At 40.8% G+C, this 25,236-nt stretch overlaps 1 protein-coding gene across 1 annotated transcript; it reads left to right on the top strand.

Annotated features, from left to right (window-relative positions):
- The first annotated feature begins 94 nt into the window (after nucleotides 1–94).
- DTL (denticleless E3 ubiquitin protein ligase homolog) lies at nucleotides 95–23,632 on the top strand. Its single transcript, XM_017811610.1, has 15 exons — nucleotides 95–143; nucleotides 280–405; nucleotides 1,303–1,401; nucleotides 1,728–1,789; nucleotides 1,881–2,001; nucleotides 2,472–2,537; nucleotides 3,372–3,487; nucleotides 4,160–4,233; nucleotides 5,180–5,283; nucleotides 6,261–6,365; nucleotides 8,203–8,315; nucleotides 11,879–11,968; nucleotides 13,743–13,881; nucleotides 17,621–18,483; nucleotides 19,944–23,632. The coding sequence occupies exons 1-15, from the start codon at nucleotides 95–97 to the stop codon at nucleotides 20,031–20,033; spliced, it is 2,217 nt and encodes a 738-aa protein (XP_017667099.1). The 3' UTR covers nucleotides 20,034–23,632.
- The last annotated feature ends 1,604 nt before the right edge of the window (nucleotides 23,633–25,236 follow it).

Genomic DNA, 25,236 nt, shown 5'->3' with positions numbered 1-25,236 from the left:
TCCCCGCCGGCCAATGAGGGCGCACCGCCGGCTTGGCGGGCCGGTCGTTTTGGCGGGAGTTGTATTGGCGCGCACCGGCCGTGTCCGCCCGGCCATGCTGTGCCGCGCGCTGCTCCGCCGCGCCACCGCCGCCACCACCGACCGTGGGTACCGCGGCACGACCGCTCCTCATCTTGACCTGCCCCCGCGCCCCTCCACAGCCCCTGCGGCGGCGTCGGGGCTCCTGGCGCCCGAGCCGGCTGTGTCTGGTGCGCTTACGGTCCGTCTGTCCCGTTGCAGGTCGTTCCCCGCCGCTTCCCCTGCAGCATCTCTTAGATGGCTACCAGTGCAGCCAGGAAGATGACCACCTGTCTTATGGGGAAACGGGGTTGCCGGTCCCTCCTTTCGGCTGCACCTTTTCTACAGGTAAAGTCACTTTCTGAAAACCCTTTTGGAGGCCAGGGTGTGGGCACTGCTGTCAGCTTTTTTTGTTGTTCCTGTTTGATTCTGTCTCATTATTTGGTTTCAGACTTTTTTTGTTTTAAAGTGAGCTGGTAACAGTGTACTTGCTTCTAGATGTGATATACATTGGCTCGTGGTGCTCCTATATATACTGATGGAAAGTATTCCCCTAAAGAAGCAACTACAAAGCATTTATTTTAATACCTTCTTGTTTCAGCTGTGTCTGTTTCAAGGTATGTCCTCTTGGTGACAGTGTGAGGCTACATAGGTGAAAAACTGGGCTTTGTTCAAAATAGATAAAAGATGTAACAGCATGGAGAACAGTTTGTAGAAACCAAAGACATGCATGGTGGATGCATGTCACCAGGCTGATAACACACAGCATTTCTCCACGGTGAGCACATACTGAGTGGAGTAAACACGGAAGCTCCTGGATCTTTAGGGCAAAACTCTTTCATTCTTAGTACTCTAGTTTCAACATGAGCTCTTACGTTTTTCCAAGGCAGCTTTCTGCTTTTCCAACTCAGATCATGAAAACCACTGGAAGCTGTAGATGATACATAGCATAGACAGAGAAAACTAACTGGAGAACGATTATAACTGGTGGAAGAGGCCACTTCTAAAGTTGCTCCTGGAGCCATTTGGTTGCCCATGTACAGTTACTCCTGAATGGAACGTCTAGAAAAAATGCTTGCCAATATTTCTGCATTTTGAATATTTATGTTGCTATGTAAATACTGTTTATTTTGCAGCTATCTATTTGCTGTGTACTCTATTTAAAGAGTCTGTGTCCCTTCACAAAGAACAGGGGTATGAGTATGAATTAGCTACATAATATATTATGTTTCAATTTATTTTCAGCACCAAATTGGGAGCATGTACTAGCAGTTGCAAATGAAGAAGGATTTGTTAGACTCTATGATACTGAAGCTCAAGCTACCAGGAAACTCATCTTTAAAGGTAAGTGTTGAGTAGAAGGTAATCTTCATTTGCTATAACAAGTATGGGGTTTACTGGAATCAAAGTAAGCTTTTTGCAAGTCATTAAAACATAAATGTAGGCAGTATTTAAATCCTTTTACATACTTTGTTGAGTCTTCTTAACAGAGTAGGAGCATGAATGTGCTCTTACAACAGCAGTAGTAGGTGAATTGTTCTATGTTGTTTTTCATGCCTAAGCAAGCTGTTGACAAGATTTCTGATTTCAGTGTCTGATGTCCTTTAGTCTTCTGCAAAATATTGTGCTGCAATGCACTGAACTAATCTTGACTTTTGTTTTCTTGTTAGAATGGCAGGCTCACTCAAATGCTGTATTTGACCTTGCCTGGGTACCAGGGGAACACAGGATTGTAAGCAGTCTTTTGCCTTCTAACTTTGTTTTTAATGCTTTGGCAACTGTGTACAGAAAAAGACTAAAGCTTTTTATTTTTGCTTCTGAAGGTCACTGCTTCAGGAGATCAGACAGCCAAGGTGTGGGATGTGAGAGCCGGCGAGCTTCTTGGCATATGCAAAGGTCACCAGTGTAGCCTCAAGTCAGTTGCTTTTTCTAGATTTGAGAAAGGTAAGTGTTGATATTCCCTATTTGTTCCTCTTTCTCTCTGGCAAAGTACTTTAAGGGCTAAAAAAGGGCTTTGGAAACTGACAGGTACAGGTATCACAGGCCTACTGAGGAGGGACCCAGCCAGAGAAGCAGAACTAACTTGCTGGAACTCGATGGTGTTGTGATGCTGACATCTGCACTTTTCCGATCTTGGGCAAAGTTAAGATAGAATATCTACTTCCATACATAAGTGTGTGAATATGCTTTTCATAAGTAGATTTCTCTAGAGTATTAGAAAAAAAAAAGAATAGGAAAAGTAAGAAAACTAGTCAAAAAGCACGGCAAAACAATGGCCTGGTTTTCGTATTTCTAGGACTGGTTTCATAAGTGTTGAGGCAGAAGAGCCAGAGTGCATAGATGTCGTTGTACTGGATTCAGTTAATTAAATTAACACTTTTGGAAGCTAATAGCACTCTTTTTCTCCCTCTCAGCTGTCTTCTGTACTGGAGGCAGAGATGGAAACATCATGGTTTGGGATACCAGATGCAACAAGAAAGGTAAATGAACTTTCAGATATGTATGAAAAAAGCTGGGTATCTCATATAAAAGTACCGCTCAGAGTCACTTGTTGGACTAATGCTTTTGATTACGATATAGGCAAAACTTCAGTAAAAGGGAAGGATTGTCACATAACTACTGCTTTGGTACTGTAAAGGGATGGAATAGGTATCTCTTCTATGTATGATGCATTTTTCCACTTCATAACAGTCTCAGGTTTGCTGCATGATACACATTCTGGCTTGATAATACCCTGTGGGTTGGTAAGGAGATAAGGGGGTACAGAATACATCTCTGTTAGGACAGCACAAAAAGCTCTTCAAATGGACAAGTGGGGGAAAAGAGAGACTCCACATGATTGAAGTGGGACGTGTAGGGGAAAAAAAAGTAAGAAAGTTGCATTACTCTAGTAAAGCAGTAAGTTTCATAAAGTGAGAAGTAGCAGACAAAAGACTAAATAGAAAATTATAAAATAGAGTAGAAAAGCACTGTGAGTGCAATTCTGCTTGGGATGAGTTGAATGCTCCAGACCAGGTACATGCTGAAAACCAAACTGGGGGTAATGATTTCTAAAGGCAGCCTTCTCAGTTTTAGTTTCAGTGTCCATGCTACACTGACCTTTGTAATTTTTTGCATTATATGTTCCTGATGCTTACTGTATTCTCACCAGTTTCATATATAACTAACAGTTTTTGTTTTCAGAATACGTGAATGATTTTAAAGGTTTGTCTCAGCCACCTCTTAGGACTAATTCCAAGCTGATGCCTGTTTTATTAAAGTGACAGGGAAATTGCATGGAAACTATTAATTGAGATGCCTTTGATTTCTTTCAGATGGATTTTACAGGCAGGTGAAGCAAATCAGTGGTGCACACAATGTGGCTGACAAGCAGACTCCTTCCAAACCTAAGAAGAAGAGGCAGAACTTAAGAGGACTTGCTCCCTTGGTGGTAGGTATCCGGGGAACAAACAAAGCATAAGCCTCTCTTCTGGGGACACTGTTATGCATAGAAGTCTTCCTAAGTAAACATAGCGAGAAATATGTGGCTTGTATGTGGTAAATGCTTCCATTTATCTTTGCAGAAGTAGGTTTTTGTGTCACGGTCACTTGCTATGGCTAATTTTAGACTTTGTTTAGTTGCCTAACAACCCATGTGCCATCAAAGCCAACTTTGTGCAAATGCTGTGTGAAAATACATCTTTTCTTCCCGGAGAGGAAAGGAATAGCCAGCATTTTGAAGGGGGGGAAATGGCGAGGGTTGTAATATTTATTTTTTTTCTGTGTTTTTCTCCCCCTAATGTGACCTGACAAATTACTGCCTTATTGAAATAAGACCTGGTAATATTTAATCTATTAAACTTTGTGATAAAAGCAGCTCTCTTATCTCTGACCTGAAAGGTATAACCTCAAACTGCTGCCCAGACACTCACTGCTCAGGAGCAATTTCCCTGGTGGGAGTGTTTGAAGGATTGTTGTGTCCTTAATGACATCTGGTATTTCCAGGTTCTCCTGTGTGGCTAGAGGGAGGAGGTTTTCTCAGTATTCATTTGGCCTTCAACTAAGCAGCAAGATCTTGCTGACCTTAAAAGAAAATAAAGTTCTTTTTTCTTTTCTTTTTAAGGATTTCCAGCAGAGTGTAACTGTGGTGCTGCTTCAGGACGAGCACACTCTTATCTCTGCAGGAGCTGTTGATGGGTAAGGAGGGAGGATGCTTCCTTGTCTGTGTGCTCTTCTTAGTGGCATAAAAAGATTAGGAGATTTTTTTTTCTAAGATCACTCGGTGTACAAGGCTAGAGTTATTGCTAGGTAGAACCAACAGCTACCCTGTCAGTTTGCACTGGCAAAGCTGAATGCTGCTTTACTTCCTTGCTGGAGATTACAGCACTGGACAAATTGTGCATATATGGTAAATGCTCGTTTTGGTGTCCTAGGTATGGGGCAGAATGAGAGCAATTCTTATCTTTCTCTCTCTGTTCTCATGGACTTCTGAGACCACACATAGACTATTGTTATACAGCTGTTTTGTGATGTGAGTGGGTGCTTGGTGCCTGGATATGTGTAGGCGTGCTTGAGAAAATGTTGCCTTGAGTTACAAAAGATGCGTTCTTTTAGGTGCCAGATCCATTGCAACATCTTGGAGCTCAAGCATACTGTCTCATTGATAAGCATGGAAATCACCCTCTTGGATTCAATTCTTTAGCAGGTTCCATGTGCTCAGAGCCTTTCTGGGGCAGATAACATTGACTTTTCTGCTCATGACAGAGGCTTGGTCCCCAAGAGCAAGGGAAAAAGGGAAAGACTTAATTTTTAAAACTACAGACTAAAACTACTTCTCACAAATGTCAGAAGTAAAAGGCATCCTTGTATTACCTTTTACTAGTTGAAGAAAGTTGGCTTGCAGGCTGTTGTTTTATCTTGTGTTAGTTACAGAAGGCAGTGCTACCTCCTTGTCCGTATCCAGCAGAGCGCTTGTTTTGCTTTCAGCACATCTCTGCGCTGCTTCTGCTCAGTTCTTGTCTCCTTAGCACTGGACACTCCTCAGGAATGAGCAACCTGACTTCCTGTGCTCTTAGAAGGCCCAGTCAACATTGCAAGAGAAATTTTGAAGTTGAAGACACTTGTGCGTGCTTTTCTATTTCAGTGTGATCAAAGTATGGGACTTGCGTAAGAACTATGCTGCTTACCGTCAGGACCCGGTGCCCTGCAAGTCTTTTTGCTACCCTGGAACCAGTACTCGCAAACTTGGTAAGTTATTGGAGATGCATTTGTTGAAGTGCAAAGTGAATTGAAGAAGTAGTGACAGTGACATCTCTTATCTTTTAAGCCAGTTATTGATCAGACTGGCAAACTCCGCAGAGTATTTTGATTGCCAGTACCAAATTTTCAAGTTTAAGAGTGAAAGTGCCCCACTTTTGTATTGCACCAATGATAAAAACTTGCAAAGGCTTCAGTAGTACATTTTCATAAATGGAGATAAGGGAACAGTAGAGCTCTTGGTAAGGAATTTAGCTAATCTTTTTCATACATGAGTAAAATTCAAATTGAACTGCTATCTTTGCATTATATCTTCCAAAGACAACAGACCGGACTGGGTTTTTACATTATCACTGTCCAGAGTCAAACTATTCTTGAAGCTGCTTGTTATAAAAAGGATAGCACACCTGTACGTGTTTCTCTGTCTTCTTTGTATCTTTAGTGCCTTACAATGCTCTGATGCCACACAGTAATTCCTGATGATTTGTCTAATCAACTGTCTTGATGTGGTAATGGTCAGTGTCAGTCCCGAGGACATGGGGGAAATCCTTGAAGAGCTGGTTGTGAAATAATTTGCCTGCAGGGAAAGATTTTTCTTGAATCTGAATCACTAGCAAATCAGAGGATAGCTTATTGTATCAAAGCACAAGGGTTTCCATTTATTTTTCATCTCTGCTTCTACAATTGGTTGTTCCTGTTATCTCTTTGAAACCATCAAATAAATCACTGGCCTGCTCTGAAGGTGTGATTCCTTTCTAAATACCACCCTGAATTGTTATGAGAATATGTAGATGTTATTCTAGAAACTTTCCTTCTTCAGCAAGTGCTCTGTCAAACATACACACTTTCCAATGACAATCTCATACATGTTAGAAATCCTTTCCAAATTTCAGTCTCTGGACATTTCTTTGAGAACTCCTGTTTTGCAAATTTTTTTTCTTACAAAGAACTTCTCTCTTTGTCTATAGGATATTCTAGCCTAGTTTTGGATTCCACTGGTACTAGTCTGTTTGCTAACTGCACTGATGACAGTATCTACATGTTCAATATGACAAGTTTAAAGACCGCTCCAGGTAAGCATATCTGTGGAAATAGCTGCAAAAAATAGATATTACAGAGCATAGAAAGGCAAGTCTATCCCTCTGACTTAGAGAGACAGAGACCAGGTTCAACACTTAGGAAACCTATTCCATGCTCTTATCCCTAAAGCTATATGGGAGAGATTCATATTTTGCATTAAGCCATCCATGCAAAATTAACAGCACAAAAACTTTTATGAGTGCAGATACTGGTTCACCCAGGGACTGAAGGTAGTTTGCATCTTGGCTGTAGTTCCCTGGTGAGGAATGGCCAGTGTCCAGCTGCTACCCACCTGAAGCAAGTTTGAATCTTCTGCTTACTGGCAGTCACAGGTTTCTCAGACTCTTAGATATGAATCTACATAAAATGATCACCTGATACATTGTATTTGGGTATTTTAAGGTGCCTTTTAAATTTAACTTCTACCACAGTTCCTGGGAGAAAGGATCCCCAGCATTTTTAGATTCCTTCAGCTCTGCAGCTGTGACCTTTACATGTACAAGATTGCCCACAGCCTTTGATACACTAAGCTGCTTTGTCATAGGCCAGCGACTGCTTTTCAGAAAGTGGCAAAACTTGTTAGATGCATTCCAGCCAGACACATGACGTATTTTCCATTGCCTTTTCTCAGTCTCTCAGTTATCTGAAATTAAATGAACAGCGTATCCTTCTGTCTGCTCTTCAGGAAGGCGGTCTGGTGGGTGGGAATGCTTCCAGAGTGGAGAAGTGGTGCAACTAGTAAATATTAATAGCTTGGTTGTTGAGGTTAACCCCGGGTGCCACTGCCAAGATGTGGAAATGGGCTCACTGGCTTGTTCCCTCACGGGAGCAGGCTCTCACCAAAGCACTCCTCAGCCTCCTCACAGAGCTCTTGCCTTCTGTGTGCAGCCGATAAAACCTAGGGAGCAACCTCCATTCATCCAGCTGGATGGAACACGTGCAGCCTCTCGGTGTGCAGTGGTTCCCACAGAGGGCAGCGCCTGCCCGCAGGTTGTGCCTCTCTCCGCCCTCGCCAGCTTTAATCACTGTTCCAACTGCTTTTATCCAGTATTGAAGCAGCTTTATTTTGCAGAGGGGGACGTCAGAAAATCCTCACTGTAACAGGACTTGCTGCCTGGTTTAGGAGGGGATTTGCTGTCTGGTAACTGCTGCACTGAGAGATCTGCAGGCAGAAAAAATTAAGGGATTTTTCAAAGACTGACAAAGGCAGCCATGTGTCCTCTGGTCTGTGGGTTGTCTCCTTCATGAGAACTACTGCTAAAAGAAGGCTGGAGGAGGAAGTGCCAGCCCCACCTGGTGCTACGCTAAGAAATTTGCCCTTCCTGCCCCAGTGAGAGAACAGTACATGGTGCAGCTAAGTGTTCTAGATCCACACTGGAGTCTTGTGCCAGCTGCTGGCTCTGAAGGTCCTCCCAGTAGGGGGAACGTCAGCAATTTGCCACCTGCGTGGAAGAAGGCCCTTACTTTGTGACTGCCCTTGTTGATGTAACGGGACTGGTGATGGCGGCCGAGGGAGGAAGAGACAAGGACCCTGAACCAGAGTAGTGAGGCAGCCCAAGTGCTGTCTGGGTCTGCTTGTGATCCAGGTCATGCTAAAGCTTTAATTAAATTGCCACTGCTTTGTTTGGGAACCCTGAAGGGCTCCCGCAGAATAATAAAAACTTCCTGCCACAGGAGCCCCAGAGCAAGGGAGCAATGCAACCACTTTCTCCAAAGGATTCATGGCTAGACAGGAAAAGCCTGTAAGATCAGCACTCCTTGTGCAACTGACTCCAGGGCTGTGCATTGAGTGGGGCTTTTATTCATCTTTTTTTAATTTTCTCTTCACAGTGGCTGTTTTCAGTGGGCACCAAAATTCAACCTTCTACATCAAATCCAGCACCAGCCCAGACAACCAGTTCCTGGTCAGCGGTTCGAGTGACTGCAACGCATACATCTGGAAGGTGAGGCAATTGGGTGAGACCCAAGCATGCAGCCTGGAGCTGCTCTTGCTTTTCATGTTCACGGAGGACACTCCTTGCCTCCCAGTCCTCCTCAAAGCAGCGTGGGGTTAGCCCTGGCACGCTGTGCCCAGAGTGTGTATGTTGCTGTCAAGGCTCGATGTAACTTTAATGTAAAACAGAGGTAGCCTCCTGCCATCAGTACATCTCTCATTGCTGCTGCTTATTGCAAGTTGCTGTTCTTAATCTGTTTTAATGGACATTAAAATCCTCTTTCAATCCTATTGATACAGCCAGCTATGACAAGTAGACAGACAGTTCTTGGTTCATATTTAGCAATAGAACTCATTAGCAGAAACCTAAAAGTTTAATTGTTTTAAAGGGCACTTTTTCCCCCCACTTCCCCTTTTTCCAGGTCTTGCTTCAGACACAGCTTTTTCTTATGCTTAATTTACAGTAGTTAAAGCCTTCATATTGCAGCAAGTGCTCAGCCAGAGCCTTCAGCAAATTTCCAAAACACTGTCTGACAGCTGAGAGGCTTTGTCACTTGACATCTTGCACTGACGTGTAGGAAATGCAAATGTCACCAAGATAATAGCAGGGACGTCAGAATAAGGCATGCTTTGAGTTCTGTTCTCCATACTGGACACCCATATGGGAACAGAGTAGACTTCTTATAGAAGCAGAATAGACAGAAACCACAGGTGACTGCCTATTTCAGGTTTGGGGTAATTTTTAGGGAATGTTGACTTGTTTACCCATTTTACAGTGAGTTTGAAAGTAAAACACAAATCTTGCGAAGGTCAGCCTGCTGAGACTGCAGTTTGAGCATATAGCCTCTTTGATTTGAAGAACATTTGTAAGCAGCTGGGTTGCTTACTCATTAGGAGCAGGAGTGTGGTAGCATGACTATTCCTATGCCAAGTGGGGTAATTTTAACCTTCCTCATGTTCTTGTGCAAGTTCAGCAAAAATGCCTGTGCAAACTTGAGTTGCACATTCTGCATTCGAGTGTTTTGATACTTTCTTGGAACACACGTTGGGACACAGTTGAGAGTATTCAAGGATGTCATTACATCTCAAAATTTAAGCATTTAAGCACATTTAAAATGCATTAATATACAGAAGGCCTCTGTTGCTGTTGCATATGAGTGACAGATCATATTACATATTTATAAAATTAATCGTCAGATGATTACTTTTATTTTAATCTCATAGCCATGTCAGAAAGTAGGACTTCCAGCAAAGTTGTCTCTTTCAAGATCTGTCCTATCCCAGGCTTCTTAATGTAAATGTTGATAGATTTTACTGACTCTGAAACATACATATCTTTTCATGGGATGAGGACTTATTTTGCTGTGAAAAAAACATGGTTAGATATTACATGTCCAATTAACAGGTAATGTTAGAAGGAACTTAATGAAGAGGGCTAACTTTCCAGATCTAGAGAGGGATGAAAGGCAGAGGCCTTGTCCACTCAAATTATTTCTTTGAGAAACTTTTGCAGCAGTGCTAAGTTTGTTTTTGGGTGAGCAATTCAGAAAGAACACTGTGGGTAGAAGTTATTGCTGATGAGAATGCTATTTCAGTCTATTTTTATATATAAATCACTTCCAGGCAATGCACACTTGCTTTATTGTGTTGGGTTTGGTTTTTGTAAATTACAAGTTCATTGATTAATGAACTGACTCTTGAACAATCATAAGATTTTAAAAGCAAAGAGCAGAGCTTTTTCTGCAAAGATGGTACCTAGCTGAGATACCTTCCTGGTAATAATACAATACCATTTATAGATGTGTACTTTCATTGTTCTTTCAATCCTTTGATACAGATCACTCCAAGGTGATCAACTTATGCTTTGGTCTGTCTCAGAACTGGAATGTACGTGCTTCTGTATCATGGTGCATAAAACTAGATATGCCATTTTATGCTGAATCTTGAAAATGGATATAACAGCTGTTTCAGTGAGTAGAGTAACTAAAAAAAGTCTTATTTCCTTGGTTTCTCTTTTTAACTTTTCTGCAATAGGTCTCACTTCCCCAACAATATCCTGTCAAATCAGACAAAAAAAGCAGCATGTGCTGTGGCTAATCCTGACTTGACATGCGCAAACTGACCAACTGTCTTCTGCCAAACACAGTGGACACAGCTATAACTATGTGTCCCTCTTCACTTCACAATAATATATCTTGGGGACAGTTGGTTAATTTACACTAGTATAGCATAAAACCACTGCATCCCAAAAAGGGTAATTCTCTTTACATTCCTTTCAGTGATCAGTGGCTACTGGACAGCTACTGTGGCTGTTATGAGTGTATAGCAAGACTGCTATTAAATGTAAATGAAGGTGTTCTCTGCACCAAGGTATCCTGTTTGTTCCCTACACAGGGATTTTGTTTCCATGGTATTGCATGTTTTAGCAGAGAAGAGAATACTCTGACCAAGGCATTTAGTGGCTATTTGGTCAAGTGATTGTCTCTACTATGCCAGGGGAAAAAAGTGTCCTATTAAGATGAACCTCTTTGTATCAGAACAACTTCTAAGATCTGAAGCTGGATATTCAACTGCAGTTTTGCAGGCTTTTGTTGGAGGTGATCCACAAGAGAAAAACTCAAAAGCCTTTCCCAATGTCTTGCATCTTCCTTTGAAACCGATGTATGTATGTAATGTCTACTCCTTTTCCCACACAGTAAAGGATCTGTTCATTCACTTAATCGTTTATTCAAATTCCTTGATAAATTCCCCTTAAAATGTCACATCAATGATGGTGACTCATAGCTCCAGAAAGGACTGCCTACTGAAAGCAAGGAAAACTTGGATAGAATGCCTGTGAGTGTGTAGGGGGGTATGTGTATGCATGTGTTTTCTTCTTTGGGCCACTTTAATGCTGGCTTCAGCTCTGTCTGTCACTTACAGGAGCTATAGTCAAAGATAAGTAGCAATACTGTAGAAGAGGAGAAACATTCTTCATAAAAATCTAAGAGAAATGGAGATCAGTTGAATGAGCAAAATTTAGAGAGCTTTTTAAAGGATCTCTGGAGCAACTGGTTGGCTGGAGGAGGCACAGTCACACAAATGCTAGTGCAAAACCAGTGAAGGTTCATCTGTAGAATTTTGTTTGTGGCAGTTTCATTTTATTATTAATCCATTGACCTGTGATTGGGAATGTATTTGCCTGTCCTGATTCAAATTATGAGCTTCCCAAAATTTAAGCATCTTACGTAGAACAAGTAGAGGTACTTAATACCTTAAAATGCTTGTGTTGTGTTTTGGGCTGACAACTCTGGAGGCAGAAATCCTGCGTGTAGCAGGAATTGAACAAGTGTTTCCAGGCAAGTCAGTACATCTCAGTGCTGACCAACTGCTTTACCTCTAGAAATGAAACATGAACTGATTCTTAGGGCTCTGTCAGTTGTTGCATCATGATGACAGCCAGAGTGCGTTTGATTTATGCATTTCATACAGGGAAGATGGAAAGTATTTACATGCTTCACAGGTGGTCTTAGAGATGTATATTAGGCTGCATGCCTTCTGACTGTATACTTGTTTTTCTATGGAATTTTTAAGGTTTCTGAGCCCAGCCTTCCTCCGTGGATACTCCTCGGTCACTCTCAAGAAGTTACCTCCATTGCTTGGTGTCCTTCAGACTACACTAAGGTTTGTTTCCTGGAAAATGGTCTTTCCCATGAAACAATACATGTGATGTGGCAACATCCGCTTTCAAAATTGCAGCAGCATTTGTTTATTTGGGAGAAAATTTTCGGTCAATAACTTTTAAAAATGTTCATTTTGTGGGACAGTAATACAAGCTTGTCATATGACTACAACGTATCAGAGCTTTTTTATTATTTTCAAATAATTTAGGCTATTTGAAAACTCCTAGAAAATTGTAAATCAACAAAGACCTCTGTTAGTGAGAGCTTATGATACCACCTATAAGATACAAAACTGACATCCTTTAATCAGGGCTTTTGTAAGCCAAAAGCTTGTTTTGTTGTTCCATTTTTTCATCTTGCTTTCCTTCTGACCATTGATACATCTGCTAGTCTTGTACAGAGTGGCAAGAAGTTTTGAATGCCCTTTAAAAAACATGTTAAAAAACTCTTTTCATTGTGACCTTTTTTCAAAATCTGAGCTGTTTTTATGACAAAAAAAACCTACAGTGAAATTGGGTCAGTAATTATGCACCAGGTATTACAAAAAGGAAAACAACTGCAGTAGGAGATCAGTTCAAATGTTCGGCCTAGCTCAAAACGAGAAGTAACCCTGAAAAATCCTGGACAGTGTTGTAGTAATAGCCAGAGTTTCTTTCATCCTACAGTGTTAAGCCAGTCAGTCACTTTCCCTACCTTGCATGGCAGCACCAGGTCTTCAGAAAAGCATTGCAGTGTAGGAGGTTGGAAGTCTTGCAGGCAAATGTGGAATTGTTCTGTTTGTGTAAGACGCACAATACGAGAACAGGCATTTTTAGATGAAATCTGTGATCTAGAGATAGCCCAGCATCCTGATCATGATGTGTTGGAAAGGCAGACCAGTTCAGCCTTTAAAATCATTATTCACACTGGGGAAATAGTCAGCCATTGTTCAGATGCCAAAGCATGAATTGGAAAATGTGGTGCTAAGACAGGTCAGGAAGCTGCTTGGAGTGACTTGAGAGGCAAAGTTGCTTTCTGTAGGGACAACATCGGTGTGACAAAGGTCAGAGTAGAGTCACTTTCCCATTCAGATTACTGTGAACTTTCACCACAGCATTTCCTTTTACTTTCTGCTGATTCTTGATTGAGTCACCAGCTAATCTGTCTAAAGAGAGCCATAAAATGTGGGCTAGATTGGTCCTACTGCTTCTTCATTTGAGATTCCACAGATCCTTTTGGAGACTGTGGTGCTGCGGCAGGAATCTAGATCAATGTTTCTAGCAGAGTTGGTTTCTCTGCCAGATACTCCTGACATCTGACTCAGAAGAGATAGCGCTTAAGGCCAGGGCAACAGCCTTCCAGTGTCACCTTCTCAGCTGCAAATGTTTGTCCTCGAGCAGAAGAGGTCCTGAGCAACAGACAGAGAACGAGGTGCATGTGCAAAAACCAGCATGGCTGCTTTTGTCTTCTGAGTGATTGAAAACTCAAAATGTGCCATGACTTCCTGAGCAGAGCACTGCAAGGCAAACTATTGATGGTGACTGAGATTTCTCTAGCAGAAAGATATGAATGTGGCAGCCTTGTGTGTTTTAAAGCAAATCCTGCTCTCTGGTATGCTAATGAAACAGAGCTGAGTTATTTTCTTTGTTTTATGGTCAAATCTTGTGCCCCCTCAACCAGGCTTCAGCATCATTCCTATTGGCATGGTGTGTCAGACGTAGCTGTTGTAGTTCACTTGGCCAGTCATCTATAGGATGTGCCTTGGATACCCTACTATAAACCAATTTATACCATAGATTGCCACATGCTCTGATGACAACACTGTGAGGATTTGGCGCTTACGACGTCTTCCTGAGGAGGAGAAATCAGCATCCAGAAAAATCAATTTGGTGGGCTGGGTCACTCAGAAAAAAACAGAAGAACAGCATGGAGCAGGTAAGGCCCCTGAGCTATTTTGCTCTGCAACGTGGCTTCTGAGTTTTGGCTGTTTTCTCTACCAACAAAAGCCTTTGGCTTATCTTATTATTCTTCTGGGTTTTTTTTTTTCATATTAGGCAATAATTCATATAGCCAGACAAGCACTTCTACTTGTAAATACTTCTACCATCAACAAGACAAGCTTACAAGTATGGCCTAGTTTGTATGACCAGACCACAAGGCAAATATTCATTGATACAGTTTCTCAGGCAGCCAGATCTTCAGTGGGTTTCAACAGGGTTCAATAATTAAACAGCCAAAGGAGATGTCACTGTAGCAACAAGTCACACCTTTTTTTCTAATATCAGTTAATAACCGAAAGCAGTAAGATCATATGCTTTTTCCAGTTTACCCAGTAAAGGTCTGACAGCACACATACAGCCTTGGAACTCTGAACTGTTTCCTCCTGCCCACTAGTTGAATTGTGGATAGATTTCTTTGCTGCAGATACTGGTATTGTATCTCTTCAGCTTCAGTTGGTGGTACTGACTGTATACAGGCTAATGCCGTGTAGTGAAAAGTACTTAAAAATGCATATAGACAATCATGATATGACTCTAGTGTTTCATAATTAGTCAGTTCATCTATCCACATGTTAAGGCTAGTGAACAAATGCAGTACCTTTCCTCAAAGCCTAGGCAATCAGACAAGCTATGCAGCATTCTCTCGCAGCTAGCAAATGTATCTGGGCTTGTAGAGAAAGTAGTCACCAGGTAGGTAGCACCCTAGACCAGAAGAATGGAATCCTGGATCTTAATACTACTTTGATTTGTCTGAAACCTGCATTTTATTGCAGTAGAGTAGGTGAAAGGAAAATAACCACCCTCCCTCCAAAGTGAAATAAGATGAAGTTCTCTGTAGAGTAGCTCTGAAACTAAGAATACAATAGCTTCCCAGCAGCTGTTGGTGTGACTTCCTGCATTCCAGCTATCTTTTCTAGCCACCCTCCAAATGAATTTCAGCTTGGCTATCACAAATAAAGGCTGAAGGTTTCAAATCCCACTAATGGGATAACATTACCTCTAACCTTTTGCCAGTGAGTAACAAGTCTAGCAGGAAGTTTGCAGGACAATAGGAGGGAGAGTGCCAGGTCTGCTTCATAGCTGGTAAATGGTTTGTGTGTGCGCACACTCAGTTTCAGAGAAGGGTCAAAAATCTCTTTGTGTAATAGTTTCAGCAAAAGAGAGGTAAGCATAGGTCTAGTCCAGAAGCATGGAACCTAAAGTAGTTGTACACTAAAATTTTACAAGTCACCTTTGGCAATTATACTGGAAAAACGACTTATTTCTCCTTGCTCTTGCTGCATTAAAGTAACTCAGGAGGGAAGAGGAAACAGAGACACTGCAAACACAACAACAGGCTTCCTGCTGACCTTGGCTCCTGAACACAAAGCACGTGCTGTTAGAATATGGGAGTTATCTGCAGAGACTGATTCAGAGCTGGCAAGCAAAGTACTGTTTCAGACTTGCTGGAATGAATCTAGGTAGTTCCCCACCCATTTCTGTGGAACAAATTGTGAGGATTAGGGTGGATATTGACTGTTGACCTATATTGTCAAAGGTAGCAAGCAGAGTTTCCTTTGCTTTGGCAAATACTTCTGTGGTTTCTCTAAGGTGTACTACTTTCTCTATATTTTTGAGTACCCAAATTTCTGGAGCAGACCTGTACATGGACAATTTGGAGATTATCAATCTGGAGATTGATAATATCACTCTAGGAGATTTGTGGCGGAGAACGTAGGAAATATCTGAAATAACCTGCTTTGGTGTGATGCAGATTGACTGCAGGTATTTACAGTATTGTACTACGTGTAGTGGCAGCAAAAATGGAACCAGCTTGAACCTGGCTTAGTGGAAGCCTGAATCATGCACACAGTCTGGGAAAGAAAAGCCTGATCTTCATATTCTTTATCTCAAATTTGTGTTTGCTTCTTGCCATGACACTAATCCAATTCCCAGGGTAGCTCCTTTTCCATTATCCAGCATGACTAAAGCATAGCTTTCAGACTGGTTTGGGATTGAAAATGCTCATATCCAACTAGTCATGCAATACTTCTGCTATATGAATTTGTAATGGTCATTATGGATCTAGAGTTGCTGAGCTTGCTACTTTCTTCTGCCTCTAGGATCTTAGATTTTTGAATGCAACTAATTCCCCATTTGAGTTATTATTGTCTTGTAAGTGCTCATTAAAGTAAAGATTAAGAGAAACAATCTTGGCAGTTACTTTCTCTTAGTCCAGATTGAAGCAAGTTGTTACAAAGTAGCATATTTTATCAGGAAAGGAGCCTTTAACTCTATTCTGAGTGTTAAAGTTATTTGTAGTGGGATCCTTTAATGTGGGATCCTTTAATATGGGATCCTATTTAATTTTGCTCTGATGCAGCACTACTTTTATTTTGGATACTAGCTAATACAGTAAAAGGAAGGATCAAAAGAGGCTTAGTATGGTATATAATCAAAGAGTCTCTCACTGAACATGTTATTTGTGAGACAGCCCAGCACCGTAAAGAGAATGGCAGGTTATTCACACTAGACTTCTCGTTGTTCTAATGAAGTGCTTTATAGTACAGTGCAAATGCTGTGTAAGAGGAGTTCAGACTGGTATACAGGAAATGTTTAGTGCTCTTGTGCTCAGCAGTGGAAGAGCATAAAGTAACTAAGGCACTATGCTGTTTAATTTCACTGCAAGTTAGATGAATGAGAAAGCAAGCATCTAACAAACCCACTAATGTGTTCTCTGTTGGAGTGGGCTGGAAATAAAAAAAAACAAAAGCAAAATTTAAAGAATCCCCTCTAATATTGCTGCAGACCAAGATGTTTGCTTTATATGATTCACATTGTTGCTAGTGAGGTCCTTATGGCCCTATCTATGACTACTGTTTTAAGAAGCTGGATGTTCAGAACTTCTTTTTTACAAGCAGAGGTGTTTACATCTTGGCTAATGAGCTCAAAAGCCACTGTGAAATATCTGTTTGGGTATCATTTGTTTTGAAGAAATAACTTACTGCAGTGACAGATTTTATTTCCTTTGGAATTTAAGTCCTTGTTCATGAGGTGAAGAATTTCTCACATTTCCCTTGATGTGGTAAATAACTACCATGTCCATACTAATATAGGATTGCAGAAAATCCTCCAGCAAAAAGACAAGAAAATGAAAGTTCTCACGCTTCTAACATTTTTAAAATATGCAACTATTAACACCCGACTAGGTGCATTATTCATATAGTAGGGCATCATAGTGTAAGGCTTCCTTGGTATTGTAATTAGCTGTAGGACCTGCTTACAGTACCTTTGTCCCTCAACTCAGTTATGCAGCAGTTAAAGATTGCAGTGCAGGTGGAGACCAGCATTTCTGGACCAAATCAGTGCAAGGCTCCAACAAGGCTAGATAGGCTTGGAAGGTCTATTTTGTCTGTTCATTGTGGCTGCAGCTCATGTAAGAGTGCTCGTTACAGAAGGGATAGATGTCAAACATTGCAGAAATGTACTATATTATACTTATCAATATGATATAAGATTTTAGATTCTAGCTGAAATTAGAGGGTTTTATACAATTTCATAGTTAAAAATGGTGTGTCTGAGGTACGGGGTCAGCACTGAATTCATCTCCTAGTTGGAAGGGGGGTTTATAACAGGGTTGTCTTTAATCTGCTGTTCTGTGTTCCTCATCAGACTACTTATTTCTCCCCTATCAGGACAGCCAGCCAGCCCACAGAATACTCCTGCCAAGGCCTTCACAGTGGGCAGTGCATGTATTTCCTCACCACGGCCGGCTGCCTGTGCTCCCATTTATTCTGGAGACCTTCCGCTGTCAACAAACACTCCGACGGCTGCTCTCAAATCCCAGACGGCCACAGCCTCCACCCCAGCCAAGCAGACTGAAGCCAGCCCATGTGCGTCTCCAAAAGTGATCCCTTCCTCCAAAATGTCCATTAAACGTTGGGTTACAAGGACTCCATGCTCTTCTCCTCCAGAAGTGGGGAAAAAGGCTCCTTCTCCTAGAAAAGCCCTGGCAGAAGTCACCCAAGGTCTTCTGGAAGCTGCCTGCCCTCCTAAAGCGCCACACACGCAGTTTGAAAAGCGTGCTAAGAGAAGGCTTGACTGCAGCAAGGAGGATGATGTGGGGCGCAAGTGTCTGCAGGCCTGTAGCTGTGTGACTGAACTGGACCATGCAGCTAAGAAATCCAAACTGAATTTATGTCACTTGATTCCAGACCAAAAAGCTTGTGATGAAGACTGTCTCAGCCAGGCTGACTTGGGTAATGACTACGAAGGCTCCAGCCACAGCCCAAAAGAGCCTTCCTTTTCTGGAAGCCGTATTAATCCATCAGGTGTTCAAACTTCCCCCCATCTTTTCAGATCCCCATGTGGGAAAGGCACTGAGGTAGTAGATAAAGAGAATAGTTCTCCTGAAAGAAAAAATTGGTTGTCTGCTCTGGGAGAGAAGCTACGGATTGGCAGACCTGGCAGCCAGAGCACGTCAGACAGCTCCCCATCATCTTGCAGTCCTGTTGCCAAAAGACAAGAGTCTGTGGCAGTGGCCACTTCACCAAAAACTGTAAGTAGGGCATTCAGCAACAATTGTCATGAAAGAAGTTATCCCTAGTTGTCACTCCTCCCTTGTTTGTTCTCTCTTCCTTGGACACTCAAAGAATTATCTGATCCCTTTGACTATGGACAAAAGGGATGATTTCTGGCCTAATAAACCAGGTACATTAATGCTGTTATCTACTAATTCCCTCCATACAGGAACCGAATTTTTAGGATAGTGGTATCCCTATTTTAAAGGGACTTAGGGCACACAGGAGCTCAGAGATCCTTGCAGTCCCCAGCTAGATGTTGGAAGAATGTCTCCATCATCTTGAACACAGCTCTAAGAGGCACGATAATGACATCACCTTCCCTGGCAGATCTGCTATGTATGTGTCCACAGTCACATCTGCCTGTTTATGTTACTGGAAAGCCACTTTTAGCATCAGAGGAAAGAGCTAAATTCTAACTCAGGTAGCAAAAGAATTTATTACCCATGTTATAACTGTGGGGTTAAATAATGCCTTCAGTTTCTTCAATGGAAAACTAGAAAACAAAGGAAAAGAAAACAAGAGAGGGCAGGATTTGACCTACATAATCCTGCTTTTGATGTGTGGGAAGCCTGGCACGAAGCTCATCCTAGGATCTGAAATGAAAGTTAAGCTTATAAAGCAGCTGAAAAAGTTGGCTTGAGGTTTTAACATGCAAACTAGGAAATTATAATTATATTTTTCTGAAACAGACCAAACTTGGCTTGTCTCGGTGACTTTGAGTCGTATTTCGGTAAATGTCAGCTAAATTTTCAGTCATCAAATTTTAGTTGTACTTTCAATTGAATATCTGATGCTAGAAGTTAAGGCTTATTTTGGTATCTCATTTCTTACCTGACTTCACCTTTTCCAACACTTTTATCAGATATGACATGGTTAAGCCACTACTCCTTAAGTTATTCCTAGCAGCTGGACTCTTCGTATTGTGGCTGTACCAAGTCTTGGTTATAGGAAACCTACAACTGCTTGTGCTTTATGCTGTACGTGTTTAAACACAAGACAGAAAGTTTTGCCCTGGAGAGAGATTACTGTAGGATAATTACCTTTCCTGCCCAGTATGCTCTATTTCAGATTTTGGGATTCTCCTGTGTTGTGCTCATAGCCTGAGGAGGTGCTGGGAGTACCCAGCAGCATTCACTGAATTTCCTGTATCTTGGAAATCTGCAGCTCTCTTATCTGCTGTAGGGAAGCTGAAACTGCAGCTGGACTGCATTTCTCGTGGCAGTAGGACAACCCTAGGATTTAGACAGTGTTTCCTGTAGGTAGTAAGCATCTTACCTGTGAGACAGATTGTAGCAAAGAACCTTTCATTTACTAACTTAGTTGAGAAGCTGAACAAACTGGAGCAATGATGGAGGGGAGACTTTGAGACTCCTGCAGGATATGAATGTTAACCTAGAAATGTTTCATGTTGTTTTTTGTTTCTGTTTCTCGCTAGGCTGCAACCACTTCAGTTTCCATGAGGAAGATCTGCACATACTTCCACAGAAAGCCACAGAATGAAGGAGCATGCGGCGGTTGCACCTGATGGATGTTGACACTGAGATATCAAGACCAGACTTAACAACGCCAAAAACGATGCACCGGGATTACACGATTTGTTGTCAGACATTCATAGACTTGAGGTTTTAGTCTTCCTGTTTTTAAAGCTGTTAACAGTTGAAGTCAGCTGAATGCGTAAAATCTACACGATACTTACTCATGGTCTCTTACTGACTTCAGATATGTATTTTTTTAATAAACAGTGTTTATTAAACTGTTTATGGCAACTGTTATAGTCCGAAGACAGCAACAGCTCTGCTGCTTATTGTTGACGGGCACATATAGCTTGGCAGTTTGTTACTAATCTGCTGTTGAAACTGCCTATACTTAAGAATAGCGTGTAAATCATTACACCCTCCTGAAAAGTGTTGAAATGTATGTAGAGAAACTTACTGGAGGTAGATCTGAGCGTTTTCACGCTGAATGGCATTTCTAGTTATTCCTCTAGTACTGCAATGACTGCCTGCTTCCAGCAGGGAAATTAGGAATGTGTTAATTAAATCTAAAAGACTTTAAACACCTCATGTCCATCTGATGGTGACTGTAGTCTAAGAAGACATAAAGTATAATCAAGTATGTAATGCCTGTACTCGCCTTGTTATCCCCTTTCTTCTCCCACTCTGGAAACTACTGTATTTACCTACTTCGCTTCCTCTTGAACCATCAGCACTACAGCTCTTGATACCCATAGTTTATCTGAAATAAGATACTGGCAAGGTGTGTTAGAAAAATTAGCTTGATGTATCCTAAGTAGGCACCCCATAAACAGCCCATTGCTCAGTCAGCTCTTACAGATTCAGCCTGTAGCAAAGGCATTGTAACTGCTTAAAACATAACTTTGTAACAGTTGCATAATACAGTAGTTATCAAATAATGCTTTGTAAATTGGGGGAGGGGCAATTGACATTTTAGAAAGCACTTGAGAGAGTTTACATATTAATATTAAATGCTTTACCATTGTAAGTCATCCCTGATGCTGAAATGAGATCACTGTCCTGCTGGTTAATGACACTAACTCCTCAGCCATGCTTTTCCCAAGGGGAGCTGGTAGAAGATCCTTAGGTTGGAGCATTTAGTCTGTGTTCTCGTGTAATAGTTCCTATGAACTTCAAAACAAGGCAAAACCTTAGAATCCCTAGTAACTTTTTTTACTGCAGAAGAATTGGGGTATTTCAAGGGAATATGATCCAACTACCTTATGTTTTCCACCTCAGATTTTCATGCCTACTTTACAGTAACATTAAATCGTGTAGTAGCTGCAAGCAATCAGGAGACATGCTGGTTTGTGTTTTATGTGGTAGATTGTATTTTGCAAGGAAATAAATTACTTGAGAGCAAATGGCTTTTGTGAAAGGTCTGTTACAGCTAGAAAGCAAAAGTAAATGTGTAGTGGGCTTTTTTTAAAAAAGAAAAGTAGTTATTATCAAGTTACATCTTTTAGCAGAAGCACTCAAGTACAAATAGGGGCCAGAACAACTTTTCCTTGTTTACTGAATAACAAGCCACCATCTTGTGAAAGGTAGTATAGTGCTTCAGGCATTTTTTTTTTAATAGTTCTTGTAAAAAAATGGATTTTTAAAAAGTGATTATCTGAATATATCTAGTATTTTAGGCAAAACAAGAGTATAAAAAAATCCACTAGCTTAACTAACCTACTTCTGGATGTTAAAGTAGATGGAAGTAGTAGAAACATAACCTAAAATAAGTAGGTTTGGTATTTAATTCTGTTTTAATTTTAATTATTAGAGCAGCTGTGTACAGTACAACTTCCCTTGCCTACAACTAGGTTTTCATGCAGGATTCTTCCATGCAGTTTGTGAATAACAGATTACAGAATAAGGAGATGTGAACCCTATTGAAGTACATGAGAGTCATCAGGCACTACAACAATAGGATTTCATGTTTCTCCATTCTTTCATAATATTTTTCCTTCTCCAGAAACGTTTTGCAGCCAAACCATTATCTCCTGTATCTCATAAATAGCTGTCTAGAGATGATTTACACTAATGGGTTACCACTTGCATGAATAATATTCTGTGGGGATGTGAGATTTTCTCCTTTCAAATAGTACCTGTTTAGCGAAACGACTTGTTTTACGGACCACCAGGCATTTTTCTTTTTTCCTTTTAGGCTGATGTCAATCTGGTTCAGAGTCTAGGAGAATTAACTGAAACATGTTTTCTATGTCCAACTGCCTTGATCTTATTGTGATAAAATCAAATTGCAAAAGCATAGAAAAATTGCTGATGCAATTACACCAAGTGGTTCAAGGTAACCAGTACTGTCTGTATCTGAGAAGCTTGATTAACTAAGCATTCAAGGAACTGAGTTCTTGTTTTGAGTCAGCAAGCTATACCTCTTAATTTTTCTTTTCTTCCAAAGGATTTACAGAAACTCTGACCTCCATGTTTTATAATCAAATTAAGCCTTTAAAGGTATTATTCTCAAATCCTATGTCTATAGGTAAATCCCACCTTTTGTAGGTTTTTCTATGCAGATGATAGTGCTTCCTGTTTTCTTGTCTCTGTCCTCAGTGCTTACCCTCTGCTGAGTGGAATTTAGGACTAACCACACCAGTTAATGATGGTGCTATTTCCAACAGTCGTTATTACTGCTTTGTTGGAAGTTATGCCTCTCACTGCTCAGCTCTGAGCAGTCAACCAGCTTAGTTCAATAGCAGCTGGAGCTAACCTAGCTTGCAAAACTGAAGAGGCACTCGCAGGATCTGTACAGGTGCATGGTCAGCAAGCCTTGGTAAGCATTTCTTCTGGTAACAGCACTGACTTAAGAGTCCCTTGAGGAAGCTAACCTCAAAAAAAAACTCTTAAATTTAATTGCCTCAGTTCCCTGACTCAGCAGCTAATTATACTGAAACCGTTGAGGGTACAGAAGTGAGAATGTGGGGACAACTTTGCCACCAACGGACTATTCTGTCAAACTATCTCTTGATGTGTAGAGTTGGTCACTTCTTGTCGGTCAGGAAGTGCTTAAGTCTTCCTCTGGCACCATTGTATTTGCAGCCACTGAACATGGCTGAAATCTCCGGTATGGACCATCTTACCTTTGAGTGTCCACACCACCTTGTAAACTGCTTAACTACTGAGGTTACAGAAAACCACACTCTTGTGGCATTGAAAAATGTTCTAGTTGCTATCTGTATGTGGCATATAATTTCTTAAGTTTTGTTTAGAAATAGATGCTTTTCAGCCAGGGATTTGCCAAAAGCATTCGGTAGCTGGGTATTCAAGAGGTTCCTCAAGGTCAAATATTAAGAGTTTTTCATCACTAATACTTGTTTGGCAGGAAATGGGAAATAGCATTCATCTTCAGGTCCATTACAATCAAATTTCATTCTTTCCCTCCTGAAGCTGATGTAAAGTGTTCCAAGTGAGTGGAAATTATCACTTTCTCTACACATTAAAACAGAACCTTAAGGTTCACAGTTTTTCCTCTCTCTGATTTATGTATGGCCCAGTCTACAATAAATAAAATACATCCTACTACTCTAGAATGTCCATGTGTTGTCTTTCAAAGAACAGCTTTGCCCATAACGAAGTGCTCTCCATCTGCACCACACAAAATGCCAAATACAATGCAAAGCAAGGATGAGGAGAAAGCAAACATGAAAGAGACCATACATAATTTCTTTTAAAATACCTTAAAACATTTCATGCCAATTGTTTTATAGAGTAATGCACAGTTGCTATGAGGACAGCATGAACCCAGAAGGGCAAAAGCAAAATTATAATCAAAGATAATCTTTCATTTTTAAGCCTCAATCTGAATTATATATTCTTCTACTGGGAATAGCTAACTTTCCTTCTTAATTTGTGCATTACAGAAAAATTCCAAGGACTAAAAGTACAGCTAGATCAAAACAGGAAGACCCATTATTCCAGTCTTGTGCAACTAGACAAAGACTCACAGATCAGAAAGCATTATGTATAATGAAGTCCAAATACCATCTTAATTTTTCAATATGGTATCTTTAACTCTGCTTAAGATACAGCAGTTCTTATTTTTGAGGTTGTTCAGTCTTGATTCAAAGGCTTTGCATGATTACACATACATTATAATCATACATAAATTATTCTAGTGTTGAGATACTGTGAAAAGACTGACTTTTTGAATTTGTTTAGCTTTGCCTTTTACCCCTTAGCTCAGATTACTCACTTTGATCTGGGTTAAAGATATTTCTGCTACGTTAGATCCAATTTGTAGAAAGCCCAAACATGAGATAAGTGCTTCTTGTTATCCTCTTTCACAAACTAAGGAGATCCTACATACAAAACCCAAAATATTTTTCAAGCTTGAGTAAAACAGCTAAAGAAGTGCTTCATTCCTTCATATTAAGGTGCTACAGCAGTAGCTCCACTTATATGAGCTGCTCTGTGTCTTTCCTTCACCTCAAGGACTCAGCTTTATGGTTTACTTCTCCTCTCTTGTCTAAGGAATGACTGAATCGTTCAGCAAAGTATCTTCAACCACCCACTTCTGTACCATGCCTGAATATTTTCATTTGGGTTATAAATTATATAACTCCTTGGTTACCTCGTAAGTGCACTCTCACAGAGTCTTGTGAGTGTGGCAGAGGAGATGGACATAAATCCTAGCAGCAAAGACAAGGCTGACCTAGTGGAATTGATCATTCTTACATCAAGTGTGATGAAATGTCACAATACTCTTTATCCCTCTAGTTGTAACATCATTATGATAAAAATATCGGTCTATTGTTCTATTTCTGTTCTTGCAAAAGGTGTTAAGTATCCAAAACCCAGACTAATAATAGTCCATGGGACTGTAAAGCCAGTTTCACCGTGCACTCTAGCAACAGCAAGGTAGGCTGCGTTGACAGAAGTTTAGCAGATATTGTCAGGGTGTATTACTGAATTATTCAGTGTCACCGTTATTTTTGTTCTGCTGATTTTCATGGATTCACTGATGGAGGAAGTGACAGTTTGTATACTGTGAGATCAAGAGATGTGTTGGATTCTTAAAAACAACATGGGACTGACATAAATGCAATAAGAGCTTGTTTGCTTGAATAGACTGATTTGCTGCAGGTAGTTGACAACAAAGGGATTATATGAAAATTGGAAGTGTTACATCATAAGGAACTGGCTGTTTGTAAACATACAATTTTTAAAGATGCAGGACTGGAGGGATAAAGAGAAAGCTGATGTTTGCAC

This window comes from Lepidothrix coronata, unplaced genomic scaffold, assembly GCF_001604755.1.
Source record: "Lepidothrix coronata isolate B3197 unplaced genomic scaffold, Lepidothrix_coronata-1.0 Scaffold33, whole genome shotgun sequence".
In the NCBI taxonomy this organism is placed as follows: domain Eukaryota; kingdom Metazoa; phylum Chordata; class Aves; order Passeriformes; family Pipridae; genus Lepidothrix; species Lepidothrix coronata.
Note: the sequence above shows the minus strand (reverse complement) of the source record. Positions and strands in the feature narration are given on the sequence as shown.

Excerpts from the sequence above, each read along its gene's own strand:
- DTL (XM_017811610.1), top strand. The coding sequence starts at position 95 with ATGCTGTGCCGCGCGCTGCTCCGCCGCGCCACCGCCGCCACCACCGAC. Across the intron at positions 2,538-3,371 it reads TACCAGATGCAACAAGAAAG|ATGGATTTTACAGGCAGGTG; the intron begins GTAAATGAACTT and ends GATTTCTTTCAG. Across the intron at positions 6,366-8,202 it reads AAGTTTAAAGACCGCTCCAG|TGGCTGTTTTCAGTGGGCAC; the intron begins GTAAGCATATCT and ends TTCTCTTCACAG.